At 39.3% G+C, this 20,236-nt stretch overlaps 1 protein-coding gene across 2 annotated transcripts; it reads right to left on the bottom strand.

Moving 5' to 3' along the window:
- Nucleotides 1-2,984: 2,984 nt before the first annotated feature.
- On the bottom strand, nt 2,985-13,581 carry LOC137299186 (uncharacterized). 2 transcript variants are annotated; one of them, XR_010957789.1, is made up of 3 exons: nt 13,491-13,581; nt 3,702-6,037; nt 2,985-3,382 (listed from the first exon to the last, which is right to left on the bottom strand). XR_010957789.1 is itself a non-coding variant. In XM_067831760.1 (2 exons), exon 1 carries the CDS (start codon nt 6,017-6,019, stop codon nt 5,222-5,224), a length of 798 nt encoding a protein of 265 aa, XP_067687861.1. In that variant the 3' UTR covers nt 3,097-3,382; nt 3,702-5,221. The 2 variants fall into 2 exon arrangements, 1 of the variants encoding a protein (XP_067687861.1); XM_067831760.1 differs by lacking the exon at nt 13,491-13,581 and having other exon boundaries at nt 3,097-3,382; nt 3,702-6,019.
- Nucleotides 13,582-20,236: the final 6,655 nt, after the last annotated feature.

Genomic DNA, 20,236 nt, shown 5'->3' with positions numbered 1-20,236 from the left:
ACAGATGGCATTGACGAGTTTTGATGTGAACTGACGTCCTCTATCAGTGATAAGAGTTCGAGGGGCACCATATCTTGTGAAGACTTCATTAAAGAGTTTTGTTGCTACTTCCACGGCATCTTGCGTGTGCAATGGAAATGCTTCAATCCACCTTGAGTATGAATCCACGGCTACAAGAACATACTTATGCTCATCCTTTGTTTGAGGAAGAGGCCCAAGAATATCGACATGTAGCCTGAAGAAGTTGTCTTCAATTGGCATATGTACCATTGGAGCTGGTTTGGAATGGACCCAACGTTTGTTTTTTTGACATTCTTCACATGATTTGATGTATGTTTCCACATCTTGATACAAGCCTGGCCAATGGTATTTGGTCAATATGGACTGACGGGTAGCATCACGACCAAAATGACATCCACCTGCTTTTGAATCATGATAAGCATAAAGCAGGGATTTCCTGTCTGCAAGAGGAACTGCCAGTTGTGTGACCATTGGGCACATTGGGCAACGACGATTCTTGTTTCCTCTGTGCTTTGGTTTGTAGAAATATAATATGCCACCATAAAGATCATAATCTTGGAGGCCTTGACTTGAGAATCAGTGTAATGTGAGGGAATCTCACCATTCTCTAGACAGTCCATGATTGGCTTAAGATCTGGAGAATTGTGCTGTCTCTCTGCGAGATTGTTTTCAGGGATATCAGTGTCAATGGTTTGAACTGTTGGCCCTGATGGACTGTCCTCTTGATAGCAGAATTCAACATACAGATCGAGTGATGTTGTTGAAGTAGAATCTACAGCTTTCTGGTCAGATGAATTAGGGTTTTCTGAAGGTGAACTTTCAATAGATATCCCATAGACATTATCTGAAGTAGTAGGCTGACCAGCGATGCTGTGACGAATTTGGCTTCTCTGTGGTGCTGTTGCAACCACTTCAGCATATGAACTCTGGGTCGGTACATGCTTGTGCTCAGCATTGTCAGTAGCATAGTTGATAGAAGGGTGTGGTGGAATGGGAAAATCATCAGTGACAGGTTCTGAGACCTGTGCAGGATATGGAATACGAGACAGAGCATCAGCATTTGTATTAGCTTTACCTGCTCTATGTTCGATGTTGAAGTCATATTCCTGGAGCATGAGAGACCATCTGGCAAGACGACCTGTTTCCTGTCTGATGTCTTTTAGCCATTTGAGGGCATGATGATCTGTGTACACTTTGAACTTTTGGGATGTGAGGTAAACCCTGAAAGTTCTAATACCTTCCAATACAGCCAGGCATTCTAACTGAGTTATGCCCCATTTCTTCGCAGCAGCATGAAGGGCTCGGCCACCATAACAGATGACATGCTCTTGACCTGAAGCATCTCGTTGACCTAAGATGTACCCTTGAGCTGAGGTGGAAGCATCAGTTGTTAGAATGAATGGTCTGTTAGGGTTAGGGTATGTTAAGACTGGGGTTGTAGTTAAGCATTCTTTCAGTCTGTTGAGTGCCTGCTCACATTCGTCAGTCCAGGGGAATGTGACATCCTTTTGAAGCAAATTGTACAATGGAGAGGCTATGCAGGAGAAATTTGAAACGAACTTGGGATAATAACTTGCAAGACCTAGAAAATGTCTAACATCATGGACAGTTTTAGGAGAAGGGATGTTTTTAACAACTTCTACCTTTGATTTGTCAACTTTGTCATCTTTGGTGAAGACGTGTCCTAAATATGAGACTCTTTTAGCTGCAAACCTACATTTGCTTGGTTTTAGAGTAAGACCAGCTTGTTTTAGTTTGCCAAAAACACATTTGAGGTGACGCAAATCTTCTTCAAAGGTTCTGGTGTAGATAATGATGTCGTCCACATAAATCAAAATATACTTCCAATTCATGGACTGAAGAGCAGTAGAAATCGTTTGTTGGAAAGCAGCAGGTGCATTTTTGAGGCCAAAAGGAAAACAGTTAAATTACAAAATACCATCTTGAGTGATGAATGCTGACTTATGCTTTGTTTCTGGGTGAAGTGGTATCTGCCAAAATCAACTTGCACAATCAAGAACAGAGAACAGTTGCGCATGTTTTTCACCAATAGCATCTATGACATCCTCTAAACGTGGAAGAGGGAAGAAAATTGGTTTCGTTGCTGCATTTAGCTTTCTATAATCGACGGCAAATCGATAACTATTGTCAGCTTTCTTGACCATGACTACTGGTGAATGCCATTTAGAATGACTTGGCTCTATTATTCCTGTATCTAACATTTCCAAGAACGTCCGTCGTGGTTGTCGCTCTCCGGTGGTAGTTTAGGATGGTGGACAAGGGACAGGGAGGACAAGATTCAGTTATAGAGATGAAGACAGCAGCAGCCATATTTTATTATTGTTTGGTTGAATGATGGTCGAAATGGTATACACAGTGGTAAACATGTGACAGAACGCACATCGGGACTGAGTGGCCAAAGATCCCGATGTGGAGACCCACTCTGTCACTTACACACATTCAGAAGTCTGACGGCGATTCTTCATCGTCAACGTAGTGGTAGGTGGGGCGACGGCCTTGGCCGACACCCCGACTAGACGCACAATCCGTCCACTTCTGTCGATGATCTAGTCTCCATGGTTGGTCTCGCTGGATGGTCTGTCGACTGACCATATCAGTCAGGTTTTTATACACAGGACCATTACGCCACATTGTGCAAGGTCACTGACCCATGCACATGTACATACGTAAGATTCGCTGACGTAAGGGGGTGTTAATTGACATGTATTGATAGCGTTTGAGAATTAAGGGTCCTGTCTGGAGGGGGTTTTATGATAAGAGGGGATACACCGAATGTTTGCCGAATACATTACATAGACAAAGAGGATAGAATTTCGGTGCACTTTGGACTTATATTGAAACAAATAGATTGTTTGAATAAATGAAGTTTTAAGGAAACTTATTGAAATGATTTAGTCTATGACAAATATATGTATGTTTCAAAATATCACATTACATTAATGTGATTGTTCAAAAATACAGCTTTATATCTCAAATTGATTTTCTTCATGTTGCCAATAATTCATGAAGTAATGGCCACTGTACGTACAAAAACATCAGTGATGTATCTTGTACCTCTGAGGGGAGAACATGAAACCGTCTCTTCCACCGACCAAACGTCCTCTCAGTGGTGACCCTTGTAGCACACATAGAATCGTTGTAACGTTGTTGCTGTCTTCCTTGTGGGTTGAGGTAGGGGACAGCAGGAATGGTCTGCAGGGGTAGGCATTGTCTCCCAAAATAAAGCCATCAGGGATACACGTGTGGGCCCTTTCCAAGAGTGCGCAGACTGACGAAATTCTGAAGATGTGGCTGTCATGAGCACCCCTGGGCCATTTGGCACAAATGATTGTGAATTTTCCTGTAAGATTACATAGAACTCATTACACTTTTGTCTGTTCATGTATATTTTATGGGCACTTCGTGTACATATCCTAAAAATATTACGTTTTGCAAACATAAGTTAATGAATTCTTTCAGTTAATCAGTTAAATTGATTAAAGGACCACTCTGCTGTTTCAAATGATAAAATCTAAATGCCAGTTTGGACAAGTTGCTAAAAATGCTACAATGAATTTTAAGCAGGATTTGTATAATTTCACATAGAAAGTTTGAGTTTTGAATCACCAAGGGAAGCCACTCTAATTGGTAAATTTGTGGAAAAAAAGAAAAGTGTATACCTTCGGGATCGCACACAGCCTGCACGTTTATGCAGTGATATCCTTTCCTGTTCACGTATGCAGGTTCATCTCTGGAAGGTGCTTGTATGCGAATATGTGTTCCATCTACAGATCCAATTACTTTTGGAAAACCTCCAAGTGCGAAGAAGCCATCTTCAATCTGGCGAAGGCGATTGACAGTCGGCTATGAAATGTAAATGTTACGTCTTGCCACCAGGGCGTCGGTCACACTGCGCACAATCCTAGACACAGTACTTTTGTCTGTACCCAGGGCATCCCCAACAACTTGTAAGAAGTTCCCACTTGCATAGAAACGAAGGGCCACTAACACTTGCTGTTCCACAGTCAGTGCGTAGTACCTGTTTGTCATAGGCTGCAAATCACCTTGCAGAATGTTACAAATGGTAAGCTATTGATACTCCCCCAAGTCGGTATGGTGTTGGTACAAACTCTTCGTCAGAATAATCACCAATGTGGGAATCAAGTCCACGATACACCCTATCCTTTCTTTGCCTCAGTGGCATCATGAATGCAGCTTTAGCCATGAACGCCATTTTTAAGAGTTAACCACACTGTTAAACAGTTAGCGGCGGTCCTTAGTTGTGTTTACGTAACGGTATCGTCACGTCAACAGCCTGATAAAAGTTTGAACAACAAGGTAACCCGCTGTTATTAGTCAACGGTCGGTTAAATGTACTTAACGACTGGTTAAAAGATAACTGAGTGTTGAACAACCGGGCCCAGGTGTATCATCACACTTGAGCTCGAATGAAAACATGGTCGTCCGCCGCTGACTTTTCGAGGCGTCTCCCATTCTCGCGGCACAACGAGAAAGTAACGATATTAGGTGTAAGGAAGGGGAAAAGTTATGATTTTTCCAAGTTCATTAAAACATCACGAATATTCGTTACATTGCAACATTTCGATAATTCACAGACTTGCATCACTTCCTAGTTACCGGATAATGTTATAAACAACCGCTAAGTATCACGCTTCGGCGGTCTCGCCAGAAAATGTGTTTACCGCGAGAATAGGAAAGCCGCGTGAATAGGAGATGGCCCTATATGTTTAGTTAGAAATAGTCTACATGCCCTAACCGTTCTTATTAAGGTTAATAAGTATGATATTAGACGGCATGCCCTGACTGTTCATTTACTGGTTAATTAGTATGTTTATGCAGAATTAGGTCACACGCCTTAACTGTTCATTTACTGGTTAACGGGACGGTTATTCAGAAATAGTATACATGCCCCAACTAATCACTTACTGGTTAACAGGAGGATTGTTGAGAAATAGTCTACACATCCTAACTGATAATTTATTGGTTAAAAGGATGATTGTTCAGAAATAGTACACATGCCCTAACTGATCACTTACTGGTTAAAGGGACGATTACTCAGAAATAGCATATAAGCCCCAACTGGTGAACTGGATGAGTAAAAAACAGTATATGAACGGTTAGCTATAGGGCATGTAGACTATTTCTAAATAAACACACTACGTAACCAGTATACGAACGGTTAGGGCATGTAGATAGGCGTTCTCGCAGTTCTGTATCCGTGGCCTCTCGGGGGAGACAACCTGTGAACAATTTCCTTCACGGTGTTACTCCTTGGGAGACCACTAACTAATGGCAGCCCTTTGCGGATTACTACTTCATCTACACGGGCTGGAGTCAGTCGACCACACTGCTTGCTACCCCTCATACTGGCATGAGTCGAGGATCGTACACGCTCGACAATTTCGTCGACCGCTGCTGGTTCTAATTCGTTATCATCCGCATATTCGTACTCAAACGGCGCTAATGTTTTATTTTTCTCTCTACTTTTCTCATCACACAGATGACAATCATTAACACTCTTCGCCCTACTTGCTGTTGTTGGTCGAGCTAGTCGCTCCAAAAATTTAGTTCTCTCATCAACCGTTTTCGGCCTGTTGACCGTTGTTGCAGCTCGGGCAGGCGTCAACTCGTCATCGTTTGAAAACCGTTTACATTCGGACGTCTCAGTGGGTTTTTGTAATCGCCTCAACACGCGCTGCAGCTCCCACTCATTGAATCTACGGTCATTTGTGCTCTGCATGCTTGTCGAAAGTGGCGTTTTCTTGCACGCAGATGGTGTGCGTCTCTTACTGCTCTGCTGACGAATGTATTGGTAGTTGTGCACTGACAGGCTATCCTCCGTATGTATTAGACTGCTGTAAGTCGGTCTGGTCACACGCTGGGTGATGTTGGCGATCTCCTCTGCTTCGGCTTTACGAAAACCATAACTTGGTAGTTTTTCCGGTACTTTCACCACCTTGATATAGTAGAAGCTCATTCTGCCACTAACGTCTACCTGTGGATATAGCGAAACCTTTCGTTACAAGTCAAGAAATCGGAACATAATCACCGCTGTTCGCCGTTTTATAATGGAAATTATTTTTCAGGCCACACTCATGATATGGGATAGAGGTCCTGTAAATATCACGAGAATTGCATTTTCTTTTTCATACACAGAGCCAACAACTATCACCATTTCTTCTATCTCGAAGATCATTTCACACCATAAAAACAGTAGAACACATTTGGTTGAAGCCATAATGGATATCGTATTGTCCATTTACCCCGTTGATGTGCATCCGCGACGTACAGGATGAAGACGGTTAGAAGCATGCTTATGGCACGATGCCACTAATGACATTAGGTAGTCAGGCTCGCTGTCTTACAGGATTTACAGGCAGTACTGTCCACATGATAGTATGGGGAACAAAAGTGTTTCTTTTAGAAATTACATTAAAAAGTTCTCATTGCTAATAAATTGTCCAAAATCTTAACTCAGTTCAAGTTAAATGGTTTGTCCCGTGATTCGAACCCACCCCTCTCAAAGTCAGGCACATGGTGAAGATGGTGCGGAGTGTGCTGACGTGCTTACGGGAGCTGTGAGACATATCAATATTTACATGTAAAATTAACAAACTTATTGGAGAGTGGGATGTATATAATATGGCATTATTAGACACTGTGATTGCGATTTGGAAATAAATTCAATCGGATGGATGTGAACATATCGGAGTGAACATATCGGATTATAATTCAGTCGAGACCCCCCGAATCAAGATGGCAATTTAACACGGAAAACGTGAGCACACAACGTTTCACATCTAAGTAGTGGTTCGTCTCCTGTACCTAACTGAACAATTCATCGCCTCTACAACGTCTAAAAACCAAAAACCAAACATAAAACCACACTTAGGACATTTTGTCCGTGTCGGACACCCCTATGATGAGTAAACACACCAGACAGCTCTCCCGTGTTCAGTGACCAGAGCACTCCATTCACACCCCGCAACAACTGATACCGGTCATTCCCTGGCTCTGACATAACCTGTGAACTTGACTGTCTAAAATCATCACCCACGATGTCAGCATTAAAAGACGGAACTTATTGAGGTATTAAAATCGCCCGAAGTAAAAGAAGCTCTCAGAGTCCATAGTCTCCAAACTCGATTCAAAATTTGATCTCATACCGAAAACGGTAACCGAATCTCAAACTCAAACGAAACTGAACGAAAACAGTATCGCTGACCTGCAACGTAAACTGATCAATAAGGATATTGAAATTGATGAAATTCGCCAGTACAGCAGGTGAAACAATGTCCGAATCTTTGGCGTTCCGATGTCTCCAGATGAAAACGCGGACAGCACTGTTCTTGATCTAGCCAAGAATTGCCGCAGATGCCCGTAAGCTGTTCAAGGAGAAGCGTATCTATGACACTTGGACCAGTGACGGAATAATCTTTATTAAAACTTTAGATGAATGCGTGCTAAGAGTCATCACGAGATCACAGTTAGACGAACTCATTGAGTCACTTAAAGTGAAAATTTGGATCAAACTGACCCAGAATAGCCAAACTGAAACCGATGATGGAATGATATAAACATTCTCTATGTACAAACTGTGCTTTCACACATGACTGTGCTGGTCGGCGGTCGTTTGTGCTGATGTTGAATGTTGAACCTGTTAAAAAAGTATTCTCCCGTTCTCTTCTACCATGTCGTCAATGATGTCAACCTATTTTACACAACTGTTATAAATACACAGTACCACAGGTAGTGAACACTAGAGTATTGGATGACTGATTAGACGTGGATCACTGATGACATTACAAACAGGCAGATAATTTGTAAACACGGGTCTGTTCATACATCTAGCTACAATGATAGTTCTTGTCCCAAAATATATTAAGAATCTATGCTGGAAATACACGCCTTGCGTCATATATGATTGCATCAGCGGCGATGTCCTATGAATTTACGATGACAATGTTAAAAATCAACGTTTGTATGTTTATGTTTAACATATTGCTAGGAAGATAAACAACACAACGTACTTGCTGCATTCTATGTGTTGATTATCTGAAATGTCTTGAGTAATCAATCTTTACAGTAGGACACTGATACATGCGTTGACAACATATTACAATCCTGAAATCAAATACCAAATTGATTGTTAGTATTAAATATAATTCCTACCTTATATCCTTGCACATGATATTCAGTTACGGGTAAGGTATCCTGACACTCATCCTGTCATCCACACCACACACAGGAGCAGTAGAGCTGGATTTTCGCGTGCGAAACACGTGCATTATGTGCAGCATTACCTAGTATTACGTAACACAGCCGTAGCAACAAGTGTTGCTACGCCACACACACAATGTAGGGTACACCCGTAACGATGCTGAACATGAATACAGTCAGGGATAATCTATAACTGTATATCACGGTACATAGTCTCCCTGATACATTCAAACAATTCACCTTACAGCGATATGGTACAAGACGTGTGTGCGCAGTGGGTGTAATTGAATTGATATAATTCATCAACAACAAAACCCAGCTTATTATCACATGCTAGATATCTGTAAGACCAAAAAATAAAATAAATAAAATATAAAATAAAAATACGCATATACTTGACATGTTAGTTATTGTACTAGTGTAAATGTTTGAAACACCTTGCAAATACGGTTAGTTTACATGTGATATGTTTGTCATTGTTGTCTTCCCGACTCCGACATCTTTTGTTTGGGATAATGGTTACTATCTCATTGATTTTAGCTTTTCTTCTCTCTTGTTGCTGTCTTTACACAATTTCGGAGTTGTTTTTTGTCTCTAAAAGCTTGCTCTGTTTACGAGATGATAGCGCGTGTCAGCAGCTGTACATCATAAGTTGTTCACTGGTCGATGTTCCCCGAGTCCGCAAGGGTACATGAGCCAGAGGGACCAGTGAACAACGTATTTATCTTACCGAACACCTGAATTTTAATTTTGAACTGTTTGAAGAACTTCTGTTGAATGAGAGGCGAATCGCCATTTTGCAGATGACACAAGGTAAACAGATTTAGAGTTATCTCCCTCCCATCCATTTTCGCTTAGCCAGTCAGAAAGCGACATTCATGTGTGAGGTAAGATAAGTATACTTTGATCCTCACTTCTTACCACACCGTTTGTTGCTATTATGATTTACTTTCTGTTGAAGGCCTAGATGCCGGCTGATACTGCTCAATATCTACAAGCAGTGGGCATTTTTGCAAGCTTATTCATATACTACAATAATTATTTAAAGTCAATGAGATATATGAACTTATCTAAATCTTGGTTTCTGTACAACAGTTCTATCTCTCTGTTGATCTTGTTCGTCAGTTTACTATTGTGCTGTGGTGATGTTCACCCAAATCCTGGACCAATATTTACTAGCGATTTGAAGGTTATTCATTTAAAAGTAAGAAGTTTGAAAGATAAAAAATGACGTCATAGAACTGAAATTGAATCTTACGACATTATATATGCATAACTGAAATTTGGTTATATCCCGGTATACGTATATCTCCATCCCAGGTTTCCACTTACCATTTAGGAGGAATAGAGCATACTGTAAACACATGAGTAACTTAGATCTACCTGGCCGAGAAGCTATCTGGGTGCAGGTGTGATGTAAAACTCGTTCTTATAGGAACATTCTACAGGACTTATAAAAGTGAGGTATACTGGAACATCATAGACAAATCGATTGGTAACGTGATGGACTTAGATATGAACACGATTATTGTAGGAGATTTTAATATTAATTTACTTGCTGATAACAGACAAAATAGACTACTTACAAACAGTATATGGACTTAAACAAATAATTACTGAACCAAAGCGAATAACGCCAAACTCTAGAAGTTTGATTGATCTGATATTTGTTTGTTGTACTAAAGACATACAAAACTCTGGAGTCTTGGACCCAGTCTATAGTGACCACTGTCCTATCTTCACAGATATTAGTAACTCAAAACCTAAAGGATATAATTATAAAAGAACAGTGATTATTCACTTGCTGATAATGACGGCATTAATGATAGCATTTCAGAAATCGATTGCGAGACTTTATATCATACAGACGATCAAGGTGTTATTGCTGAAGATCTCACATGTAATTTAAATATAATATGTGACTCACATATACCTAATAAAGTTGTTACCAGAAGAAACCGTGACTCGCCTTGAATGAATGGCAATGCACGTAAGTTGATGAGGACACGAAACCGCCAACATAAACGAGCTAAAAAAAGAAATCACCCCATATATAGTGCATAGTCTAGGCTTTCAAAAAACATAACATGTACAATTACAGCCATTAGAGATGCTAAGAAAGATTATGTATCGAAAATGGATCAGCAAATAAGCACTTCTCGCGGCACTAACGTATGGTGGTCTTTATTTTCTTAAGAACAAAGACAGAGTTGATAATTTTCCTGTTATTATAGTGAATGACATTGTTTACGATGATACAAGTGATGTCACAAACGTTCTAAATTACTTTTTCACAGAACAGTGTACAGAACACAACCCAAATAAGGAGCTACCACCAGTAGATTTACTAACTATGAACTCCTTAACACGTATTGAACTCAGCGTGAAAGAAGTACATGATATTCCTTTGTCTGTATACACCTCAAAAACTACTGGACCTGATGGTATCTCTAACAAATTTCTTAAATTATCAGCTGTTCCACTATCGCCTATTCTTAAACAGTTATTCAACATTTCTCTTGAGCGGTCTATCTTTCCAAGCCTATGGAAAGAAGCGTCAGTAACACCTATTCATAAAAAAGGCAGTGTGAATTACCTACTACCGTCCCGTTGCTCTGACTAGTTGTGTTGCGAAAGTATTCGAAAAATGTGGTTTTAAACATGTATTCAATTTCCTCCCGATAATAATTTAACATATCTACAATCTGGTTTTATATATGGGGATTCTACCTCATATCAGCTGACATACGTTTATGACTTTATTTCAACAGCCTTAAACAATGGAAAGGGAATTAGAGCTGTTTTTGTGTCGTAAGTACAGCTTTTGATAAGGTACGGCATCAGGGTATTCTCCATAAACTTAAAAGTGTGGTATTCAGGAAATTCTTCGATTATGGTTTGATAGTTATCTTGTAAATAGAGTCCAAAGAGTTGTAATAAACGATATAAATACGACCTTAAATCAGTAAAGGCATGTGTATATGGAAGTCCTGATATGACTGTTGAACAGAATGGATACGTTTTTGAATGTGTGCAAACTCATATTCAACAGTTAAAAAGTTTTGTGTGACTACATAAATTGGCGTCCCTTCATCTCTTTCACTTTCTTACCTCTTCACTCTATTGTTTTCTAAGATGTATGTAATTAAAAATGTACGTATGTAAATATTAGGGGCGGGTATTTTCAGTTGGATACCTTGTCCTCAATCCCGTTCACATTTGTGAATTAAATATGTTTAAATCAAATCAATGGCAGGCGTTCCGCAGGGATCGGTGCTAGGGCCGTTGTTGTTTACTATTTTTTTAAACGATATTGTATTGAAAGCAACATATACGACTCTTCGCAGACGACACCTCTGTATATGTATGTGTGGACGATCCGAATGATGCAGCATCCTGTATCAATAACGACCTGACTAAAATTTCTAACTGGGCTAAAAGCGGCAAGTAAACTTTCATCCTGCCAAGACCGAAACAATGACCTTTACTCGTAAACTTACTGAAAGTGCTGAACCAGACTTATTAATAAACTGCGTAAAAGTAAAAGAAGTTCAAAGTCATAAACATTTCGGAGTAACTCTCCAAAACAACTGCTCATGGGGCGACCATATTATTAGTATAATTAAAAAAGTAAGCCTCAAAATAAACTACCTTAGAAGTCTTAAATAACGCATCTCTCGTAATACGTTAGAATCTATCTATAACACATTTATTCTACATTCTTTTGATTACTGCTGTCATGTATGGGTTAGATGCACTAAAGAACAGTCTCTAGCATTAGAAAAACTTAAACTCCACTCATGAAGAACCATATGTGGTGCTGTTCGAGGCCCCAGTCATGACAAAATATATATAAAAAACAAATAGTGAACAACTAAGTGATAAGTGAAATATATGTAAATTAACAACCATGTCTAAGATGACAAACAGACTTGCACCTGACCTTCTACCTCCAACATTTTCAGAGTCCAGTCGTCAAAACTTTAGGAATAGTGCAAAATACAAATACCAAACAGCAAAACATCTGCTTGTGTAAACTCTTTTCTTCCTGATACTATAAACATGAGGAATTCCTTGCTTGAACTATATTAATATACCAACGCTCTCTAGCTTTAAAACAACAATAACCGGACCAAAAGTAAGCAATGATATTGTTTTTTATCTCAATTTCGGAGACAGATTTTGTCAAATCATCCACAGTCGATTACGCCTTGGGTGTAGGGACATCAACCTAGATAAATTGAACAGATTTTTAATCACTGATCCATCCTGTTTCTGTGGACACCACTCCGAGGATGGTCTTCATTTCTTTATTGTCTTAGAAAAGTATAATTCCATAAGAACTGATTAATTTTACTACCGCAAAGGCTTTGCTATTAAATCAGTTCTTTTTGGAGATAAAACTCTCGAATCAGACACACTAACTAGGTTGTTAAAATCTCTTCATTATTTTATTGCAAAAAACTAAACGATTTCAATTATACCTAAAGAGAATCTTCTAACCTCATGTCCTAAAGCCTTAGGAGCTATCATTAGATACATTGAACAATGCTGGCATACTCTTTATGTTTCTGTACACCTTCCTTCACTGTATTGTATTGTATATGATGTTTTGTACTGGGGCGGCATTCACATGCTTGTTTTCCAATCCGGATTTCTTTTTCGAAATAAAATATGATTAAGTCAGGCACCCAGTCGACTGCACACAAAGTCTATCGTCTAAACAACTCAGTCATATCGGTAGTAGCCTAGATCACGAACCTTGTGTACCCCACTGACAAGGCGTAATCTAGCTCATGAACCTTGTGTACCGTGTTTTGTACACTGTTGTACCGTTTAGGGTACATTGCGGAAGAAATGCATGTATCACCCACATCGATCACCCCAGTCCAAAAACAACATAACCACTTTTCAGATACATTTTCCAACATAACGATAATATTAGATAGTATCACATTCCCATTACGATATATATCATAGATTAAATAGCATTTTGAATCGACTGGGAAACTACTAATTTGAAGAACTGGTCATGTTTCTTAACTATCTTTTAGGTGTTCCTGTCCGCTGCGTGGTGTCCTTGATATCTATAAATATGTCAGTGTATTTTAAGCACCGAACGTCTAAAAGATAATAACATGCTTTCCGTGGTACACTTTGAACTTAATTGATATGAAATGAACCCTGATCTAACCCCTTCTATTGTATATGTTAACTCTAGTACTTACCTATCTCCTGCAAAGTTCGTCACTGTCCCATATCGTATTGTCATGAGTCAGATTTTCTGCTCTGCCCCTGCGAGATCGATCTGTTAAAACCGCTGACGGAAATCGTCTGCTCTAATGCGCGTCAGAGTGCTCAGTGTCACTTTCCACAGCGCGTCCGTGGCTACGCTTAGTAACCGCCGTCATTAAACCCCAGACGGATAATCTATGATTGTAGCAACGTATTGAAATAGCTTACATTTCGTATATGCGAATCTTTTGTGATCCCGTACATTCCGGGATTTCTTCAGGTTTGAGAGGTTCGACTTCCGTTTGCAAATGTCCCCATGTTGAAATCACCTCGTGCATGATTAATGTCAGTGTAATAATGTACAAGTCTCTCTCACAAATTACAATGAATGACGTGACTATACTGTATTGTATGTAAAGGTTTCAACCATGTATGCTGAATGGATACTAGCGATGTGTTCTGTGGTATTCTGTGTGTAGTGTCACTAAATCTGTTCATGAAAGCAATACATCAATAAACCCACACATATATCACTGTTCCCACAACCAGTAAACCACCTCCGTTGTATCAGATGTTCGTCAAAGAATTAAATAAAAAAAGCCACTGAACATATATATTTAATACCTTAATTGTAGAAACGTGGAAATTACATCCGTTAAACCGTTCGGTATTTGGCAGTATGTTCACAGTTAGCCTAAGAGACACACAAGCCTTCAATATCGAAGCTAAGGAAACTAAATCTTTGTCGTCCAGTGCTCAGCTTTCATCAATTAATTTCTTTGAGTTTGACGAAATTAAGCTTCCGATGAGAAATGGTTTAACATAAATGTATCCCGAACTGTCAGCATGCCATTGAATCAATTAAATTGAAGTAGATTAATGGGGTTGACGATTCTCTATAAACATGGACTGTTTGCAAACAAAAGGTCAATCAGTTTGAACTCACATGAACCACAGCCTAGCATTACAGAGTTTCTGATCAGCGCAGCCGAGCTACATTGGCACCCTATGCGGGTCTGCTGTAGAACAACACGCACAGTTAAACCCAGCACACCCTCCAGCCCCTGTACTGTACTGTACTGAGTGTCTTTTCCCATCTGAATGTCGCTTGACACCCCAACAATCAGGGATCAGTGTTCCCCCAGCTAATAGGGATTAGCAAACCCCGAAATACTAGGGATCAGTGTTAGCCCACCTATCAGGGATCGGGGTGCCCCTAACTACCAGGGATGAGTTCCCCTATAACTAGGGGTGTTTCCACGATTTCCAGGTTCCCTTTTGTCAGAGTACGCTGTACAGCGTATTTGCAAGGATATAAAATGAGCGGATCTTAGCAATATACAAGTGCTAAGACTTAATACCATACTGATTAATATTTATGTATCCTGTTAGATGAGTAAGTCTAAACATTCTGGACTGGTTGTCGCACTATGTTGCGCAATAGAACGGAACCCAGTAAAAAGGAAGCGAGACTTGTCTTGACTTGCCAACTACCAGGGATAAGTGTCCCACCCAACTACTACTCAAGTACGACATATCAAGTATTTTTCCAACCACTAGGGATTATGATTACACAGTGTCATTTAGAAAGTGGTCAAAAGTAACATATGTTAACGTTATGTTTGGTCTTACACTTTCTTTCAGTAAAGTACACAGTTTAACCACCCACAACCTGAAGTCGAGATGGCTGAGTCAGGGTAGGCAGTTGACTTTGTATGCAGGCAATCAGGGGTCTCTGGGGCTGCGAACACCATATTTAGATGATCGGCTCCACACAAGACGTCTTAGGTCAACAGCACAAGTTCAAGATCGATTTCTGAAAATGGCTACCGGTTGCGATGTACTGAATAACACTAACTAAATCAACTCCAGAGTGTTTTCAGAAGATTGTTCTATTAAAAATTCATTCTTGTATTTTCAAAATGGAAGCTATTTACCCATTCTTCACTTTTGAAAATCTGACCAGAAACAGGTTGCTTGAGAGACATATCACCTTAAGTCATCGATGATACAGATACAACTGTAATAATTGGGTTCAGTACTTTTAATTTAAAAACAAAACCATTATGAAAACTGCCTTTTATTTAAACAGGATGTATGGGGTTTTCTTCGGAAAACGTACATTTTGTTTTCCTCAAAAAGGTTAACTTCTTTTGAAAAGTGAACATCAGAAAAGAGTGTTACATGGTTACATGATTGACATTTTTGACAAGTGAAAACTCAGTTTAATAGTGTTGTCCAGAATAGGAATAGACAGTTTGCTTTAAAAAGCAGTGCCGTCATATCTTTAACAATATTTCCTTTAATTGCAAATACAAAAGATTATGATATCACTATCGAATGATCTTCCCAATTAGTTCAGCCTAACATTTCCACAGCTTCAAACCTTAGTTTGGAAATATGCTTAACTTTGTATTCTTGGTATTCTTGTAGAACTAATTAGGAGGTTGAAAGACAATACATTAATTGAATGAAATTGATCATACATTTGTTCATACGATAGATTTACATAAAATTATAAAGACAACATATAACATTAGTTTGTTTGCAGCACATTTCTGGATTGCATGTGTATTACACAGTTGATAACTTGTATATCTTGCTATGTTTAGTTATATCTTGTATGGCAGCGCTGTTGACATATACTATAGCATGTAACATATGTTATACATATGCATTTGGAAATATACTTGCCTTAGTAAAGGACAAATTCTAGTATTTTGTGAGTCCCATCCGGGATTCGAACCCACGTCCTTGGAGTCGGGCAACTAATCGCCAACACACAAATTTAAGTCATCCGGCGAACCCATTCAGGCACAGAGACTTCCACAAAAAGTCGGGACAATCATACGTTATTACAGCTTGTTCACCAATCCCTACCCATTTAGTGAATACAGATATGTGTTTAAATTGATTAAACTGAGTAATTTTATGTATACAGTTAATTGATAACAAATCATTATACTCCATGTAATGTAAATGTACAGACTGGCACCTCACTTGAAATTGTTTTCTCTACAGGGTTCTCTACGGGTTTTTCTGTAATGTGAAATTAGCAAAACGTCTAAAGAATCAATTTTCACTTGCTTGTCAACTGCAGATATTTATTTGTTTGCTGTTGTCTTGCAGCTAACGGCGCAACAGCCACGGCCACAACGGCCGGCGATTAGCCGGTATCCTGAGCAGTACTGATTTCACCGATCTGGTCTGATACAGTTTGCCAGTAGGTTGTACTTAGACGACACTGTTGTATTTCGTTCTATACCAATACTCCATAAAAGACGAATGCTGGCCTGTATAGTTACCTGGAGGCATCGACTTAACCGACCACACATAGCCAGGCCTTTGATTGTTGTAGAAACGTTCGGAAAATAATAAACCACGGTTGTGCTAAAATATCATGGTTTCATATCAATGACACGTAGATATTTCGAACATATATACAAGAAAAAGAGCAAACGGAAAAGACAAAATCCTTTCGACCTGCGTAGGAAGTCCCTGCTAAAAGCAGCAAGTTGATTGTTCAAGTTTGACTGTATCACGCGTATGTGTTTGCTTGCAGCCGCTATCAGCTGTACTACTATACGAAGCGGTCGGTAGACAATCAAACAGTCTAGTGACTGTTGCCATGAGATACGATGACAGAGCATGCGTTTATTACTTTCGAATTGTGATGATACCTGGAGTTTGTAAAAGTTTTCTGCCTAAGCGGTGACACCCATCATAAACACATATGACGGCTAGTCAGCTGTTTACCTGACACATGTTGGGAATGCATAGAACAGGTCAAAACAGGGAAATCCATCGAGCATCTGTTTTGTCATTGATGCATCAAATTTGTAAATGTCTTCCACATGTCTAATTTCAATTTTTTCGAAAGCTGTACCGAGGCCTTAAATGGTTTGAAATCTTGGTTGGGCAACTTCTGAGTACGAGTCGATTGTACGTGAAATATGAACACTAAACGCTGGAGTTGTTTGATTAGTGTTAGAGATGGCAGTGGGGAGTTTGGAGTCACTTTGAATGTTTATTGCACAGATCTAAATATGAAACTGTTAAAGGGGGTCTCACTTGTCTCATTTATATTAAATTCATGTGGATAACTCAGTGGAAGGGACTTGGGCATATGATGATTACTGAACGGTATTCGATCGTCGATATGTCTGAAGGTGATCATGAAGTTAAACTTCCTAGCCAAATCAGCAATATCCGATTAGTATGCATAGAGTCACAGGCCCGCAAGTACAACACAAAATGTGCCCAAAGGACATGCCAACTTCTTGTCTTATGTTTTATCCACAAATATTATATAAATGAGGAAGTCTAACATTTTCACACAGTGCTTTCATTTTTGACATATTGTCCTGTTGCTCTAAAGATAAATATATAGTAACATGTCACAATTTTATTCTGGACCCACAACAGTCCAGAAACTCTCCGCACTGTGACCACTCCCTCACAAGGGATTTGGCAAAAGTAAACATGCAGCCGTTGTGAATATGTGCTAAGGATGAAAAAATGAAAAAAATGTTTTTCGAAAACTCAAAATTTAAACTCGCTCGCCCATGGGCATGTCCATGGGCGAGAGTGTTTAATTTCGTGCAGAATAAATGTTTTGGAGGTTGTAATGAATGAAAAAATGTTAATAAGTATCATGACACAAATTTCAGCTCGTTGTGACTTGACTCCGCTAAGTGACAGCGATTTTAAGAAATCTCGCCCATGGGTGAAAAACATATTGGCCCATGGACGAGAATGGATGAATGCAAGTATATTTCTGAGTGTCATGACACGAAATCCAACTCATTTTGACTTAATTCTGCTAATTTAGAGCGATTTAAAAACAATCTCGCCCATGGGCGAAAATGTTTTAGAGGATGTAAATGAATGAAAGTGCCTTTATGAGTATAATGACCCAAAATTCAACTGATTTTGGCTTAATTTTTCGAATTCGGGGGGGGGGGGGGGGGGGGGGGGGGTCATCCTCCAACGCACACAATGACTTGGTCCAGCGCAAATTCGGTTGCGTTTTACAGTACTTCAGCCAGTTCAGCCGACTGTATCGGTCGAAATCTTACAATGAATGAATTAATGAATGAATTATAATAGGAATTAAAAGCAAGATGTATATGTGAATGAATGAAAGAAATAGTAAAAGAAAGAAGTACATATGTGAATGAATGAAAGAATAAATGATACACCACGGCCATCCCTTCCAAAACATGCTATAGAACGCAAAACTATCGTTAGATCACATGTGTTAACATCAGCTTGTTAGAGTTTCCCTGGTCAGACATAACAATTGTCAGACAGGTTAAAACAGCAAACTATCTGCTTGACTGCACAGTTTCCTGTTGACGTAGTATATCCACATCACCTAATTTTCCTGCGTAACTTTCGCCTGCATCACTATATTTAATATAATAAGCAGAGAGCACAGAAGGTCGTATATCTGTAACCACGTGGCGTCTCACTGGTGCAGGCGAAGTTCCCAAGTAGGGGGGTCCTTCTCTACCTTTTCCATTAATCTTTAAAACATCTAACAAGCTCAGCGCATGCAACTTTTAACTAAAATGTGATGTTATACATATCATAAAAATATTTTTTAGGTATTATTTAGTTGATAAATTATCATTTATGATACATATATGTATGACATGCTGGACAGCTATTGGATATTTTGTGTTAATTTACCATTACCATTTTCACAATGCATACAAAAGACACTCATTAATCTATCCTTGGGTTTTGTCATTCTTTCGCATCAACGTGGTTGCTAAATCCCCTCTGATCATAGTATATGGACTCTCCCATACTCTATTCACCTATTCCTCAGAAATCAATCAGGCATGACATACCCACATCACCTAATTTTTTTCGAGTAAAAAATACATAAAATGGGAGGACACCCTGTTAACTAATGGGAGTGAGCCTTGTAGGGAGTACCCTCACTCTCACAAACCCACAGACTGGGTAGAAGCTGCCGTGTTTGTCGGGGATTCTTCTGGCTTTGCTAAATAAATCGTACATAAACATGTAAAATATTTTGCTTTGATTGTGTAACTACCCACATTATGATATTGAGACCATTCTAATTTATCGAGTAAAATACGATTGTATGGTTTAGAGTTTGAATCTTGGCATATTTTACCGGTTTTGCCACTTTTGCACTCTACTTTTTTACCTGGGGCGTGCATATTTTGCTGCTTTCAGTGTTTCATCTATTTGCTTAGATTTATTGATTTATTTGTTTTGGGATTTTTTCTTTTTACTGCTAGGGGCCTATCGAGTGAGCCTGCTTTGATAACTGTAAATTTTTTCTGACGCTTGACGAGCGGGACATGAAGAAAAACATACATGGAGCCCCTGCATCAATACATATTTAGAACTAAAGGATTTGAAGAATTATTCTAGATCAATATTTGTACACAACTGATGAAACGTAACTGCAAGTTCAAGGTTCATAAGAACGGACAGGGCACATTTATTCTACCCCATTTAAGAATGTCCATTTCTCTTTGATGCACGTGGCCTTGCGAGGGAGAATAAATCAGTTTTACCCTGCTACGTGGGAAAAGCATGCATCAACGGTAGTCAGTGAACAGTGCCGCAGTGATTCGAATCCACCATTGTCAGTATCATGTTAATAAAATACATGATTTCAGTTTGTTTTGGTGCTATTTTTACATAACGTGAGATTTAAACATTCGTTATGGTAAATGCGGTGTCGCACTGTGAT

This window comes from Haliotis asinina, chromosome 10 (genome assembly GCF_037392515.1).
Source record: "Haliotis asinina isolate JCU_RB_2024 chromosome 10, JCU_Hal_asi_v2, whole genome shotgun sequence".
Classification (NCBI taxonomy): Eukaryota; Metazoa; Mollusca; class Gastropoda; order Lepetellida; family Haliotidae; genus Haliotis; species Haliotis asinina.
Note: the sequence above shows the minus strand (reverse complement) of the source record. Positions and strands in the feature narration are given on the sequence as shown.

Bases quoted from the DNA above. Each gene is read 5' to 3' on its own strand.
- LOC137299186 (XM_067831760.1), bottom strand. From the start codon at position 6,019: ATGAGCTTCTACTATATCAAGGTGGTGAAAGTACCGGAAAAACTACCA.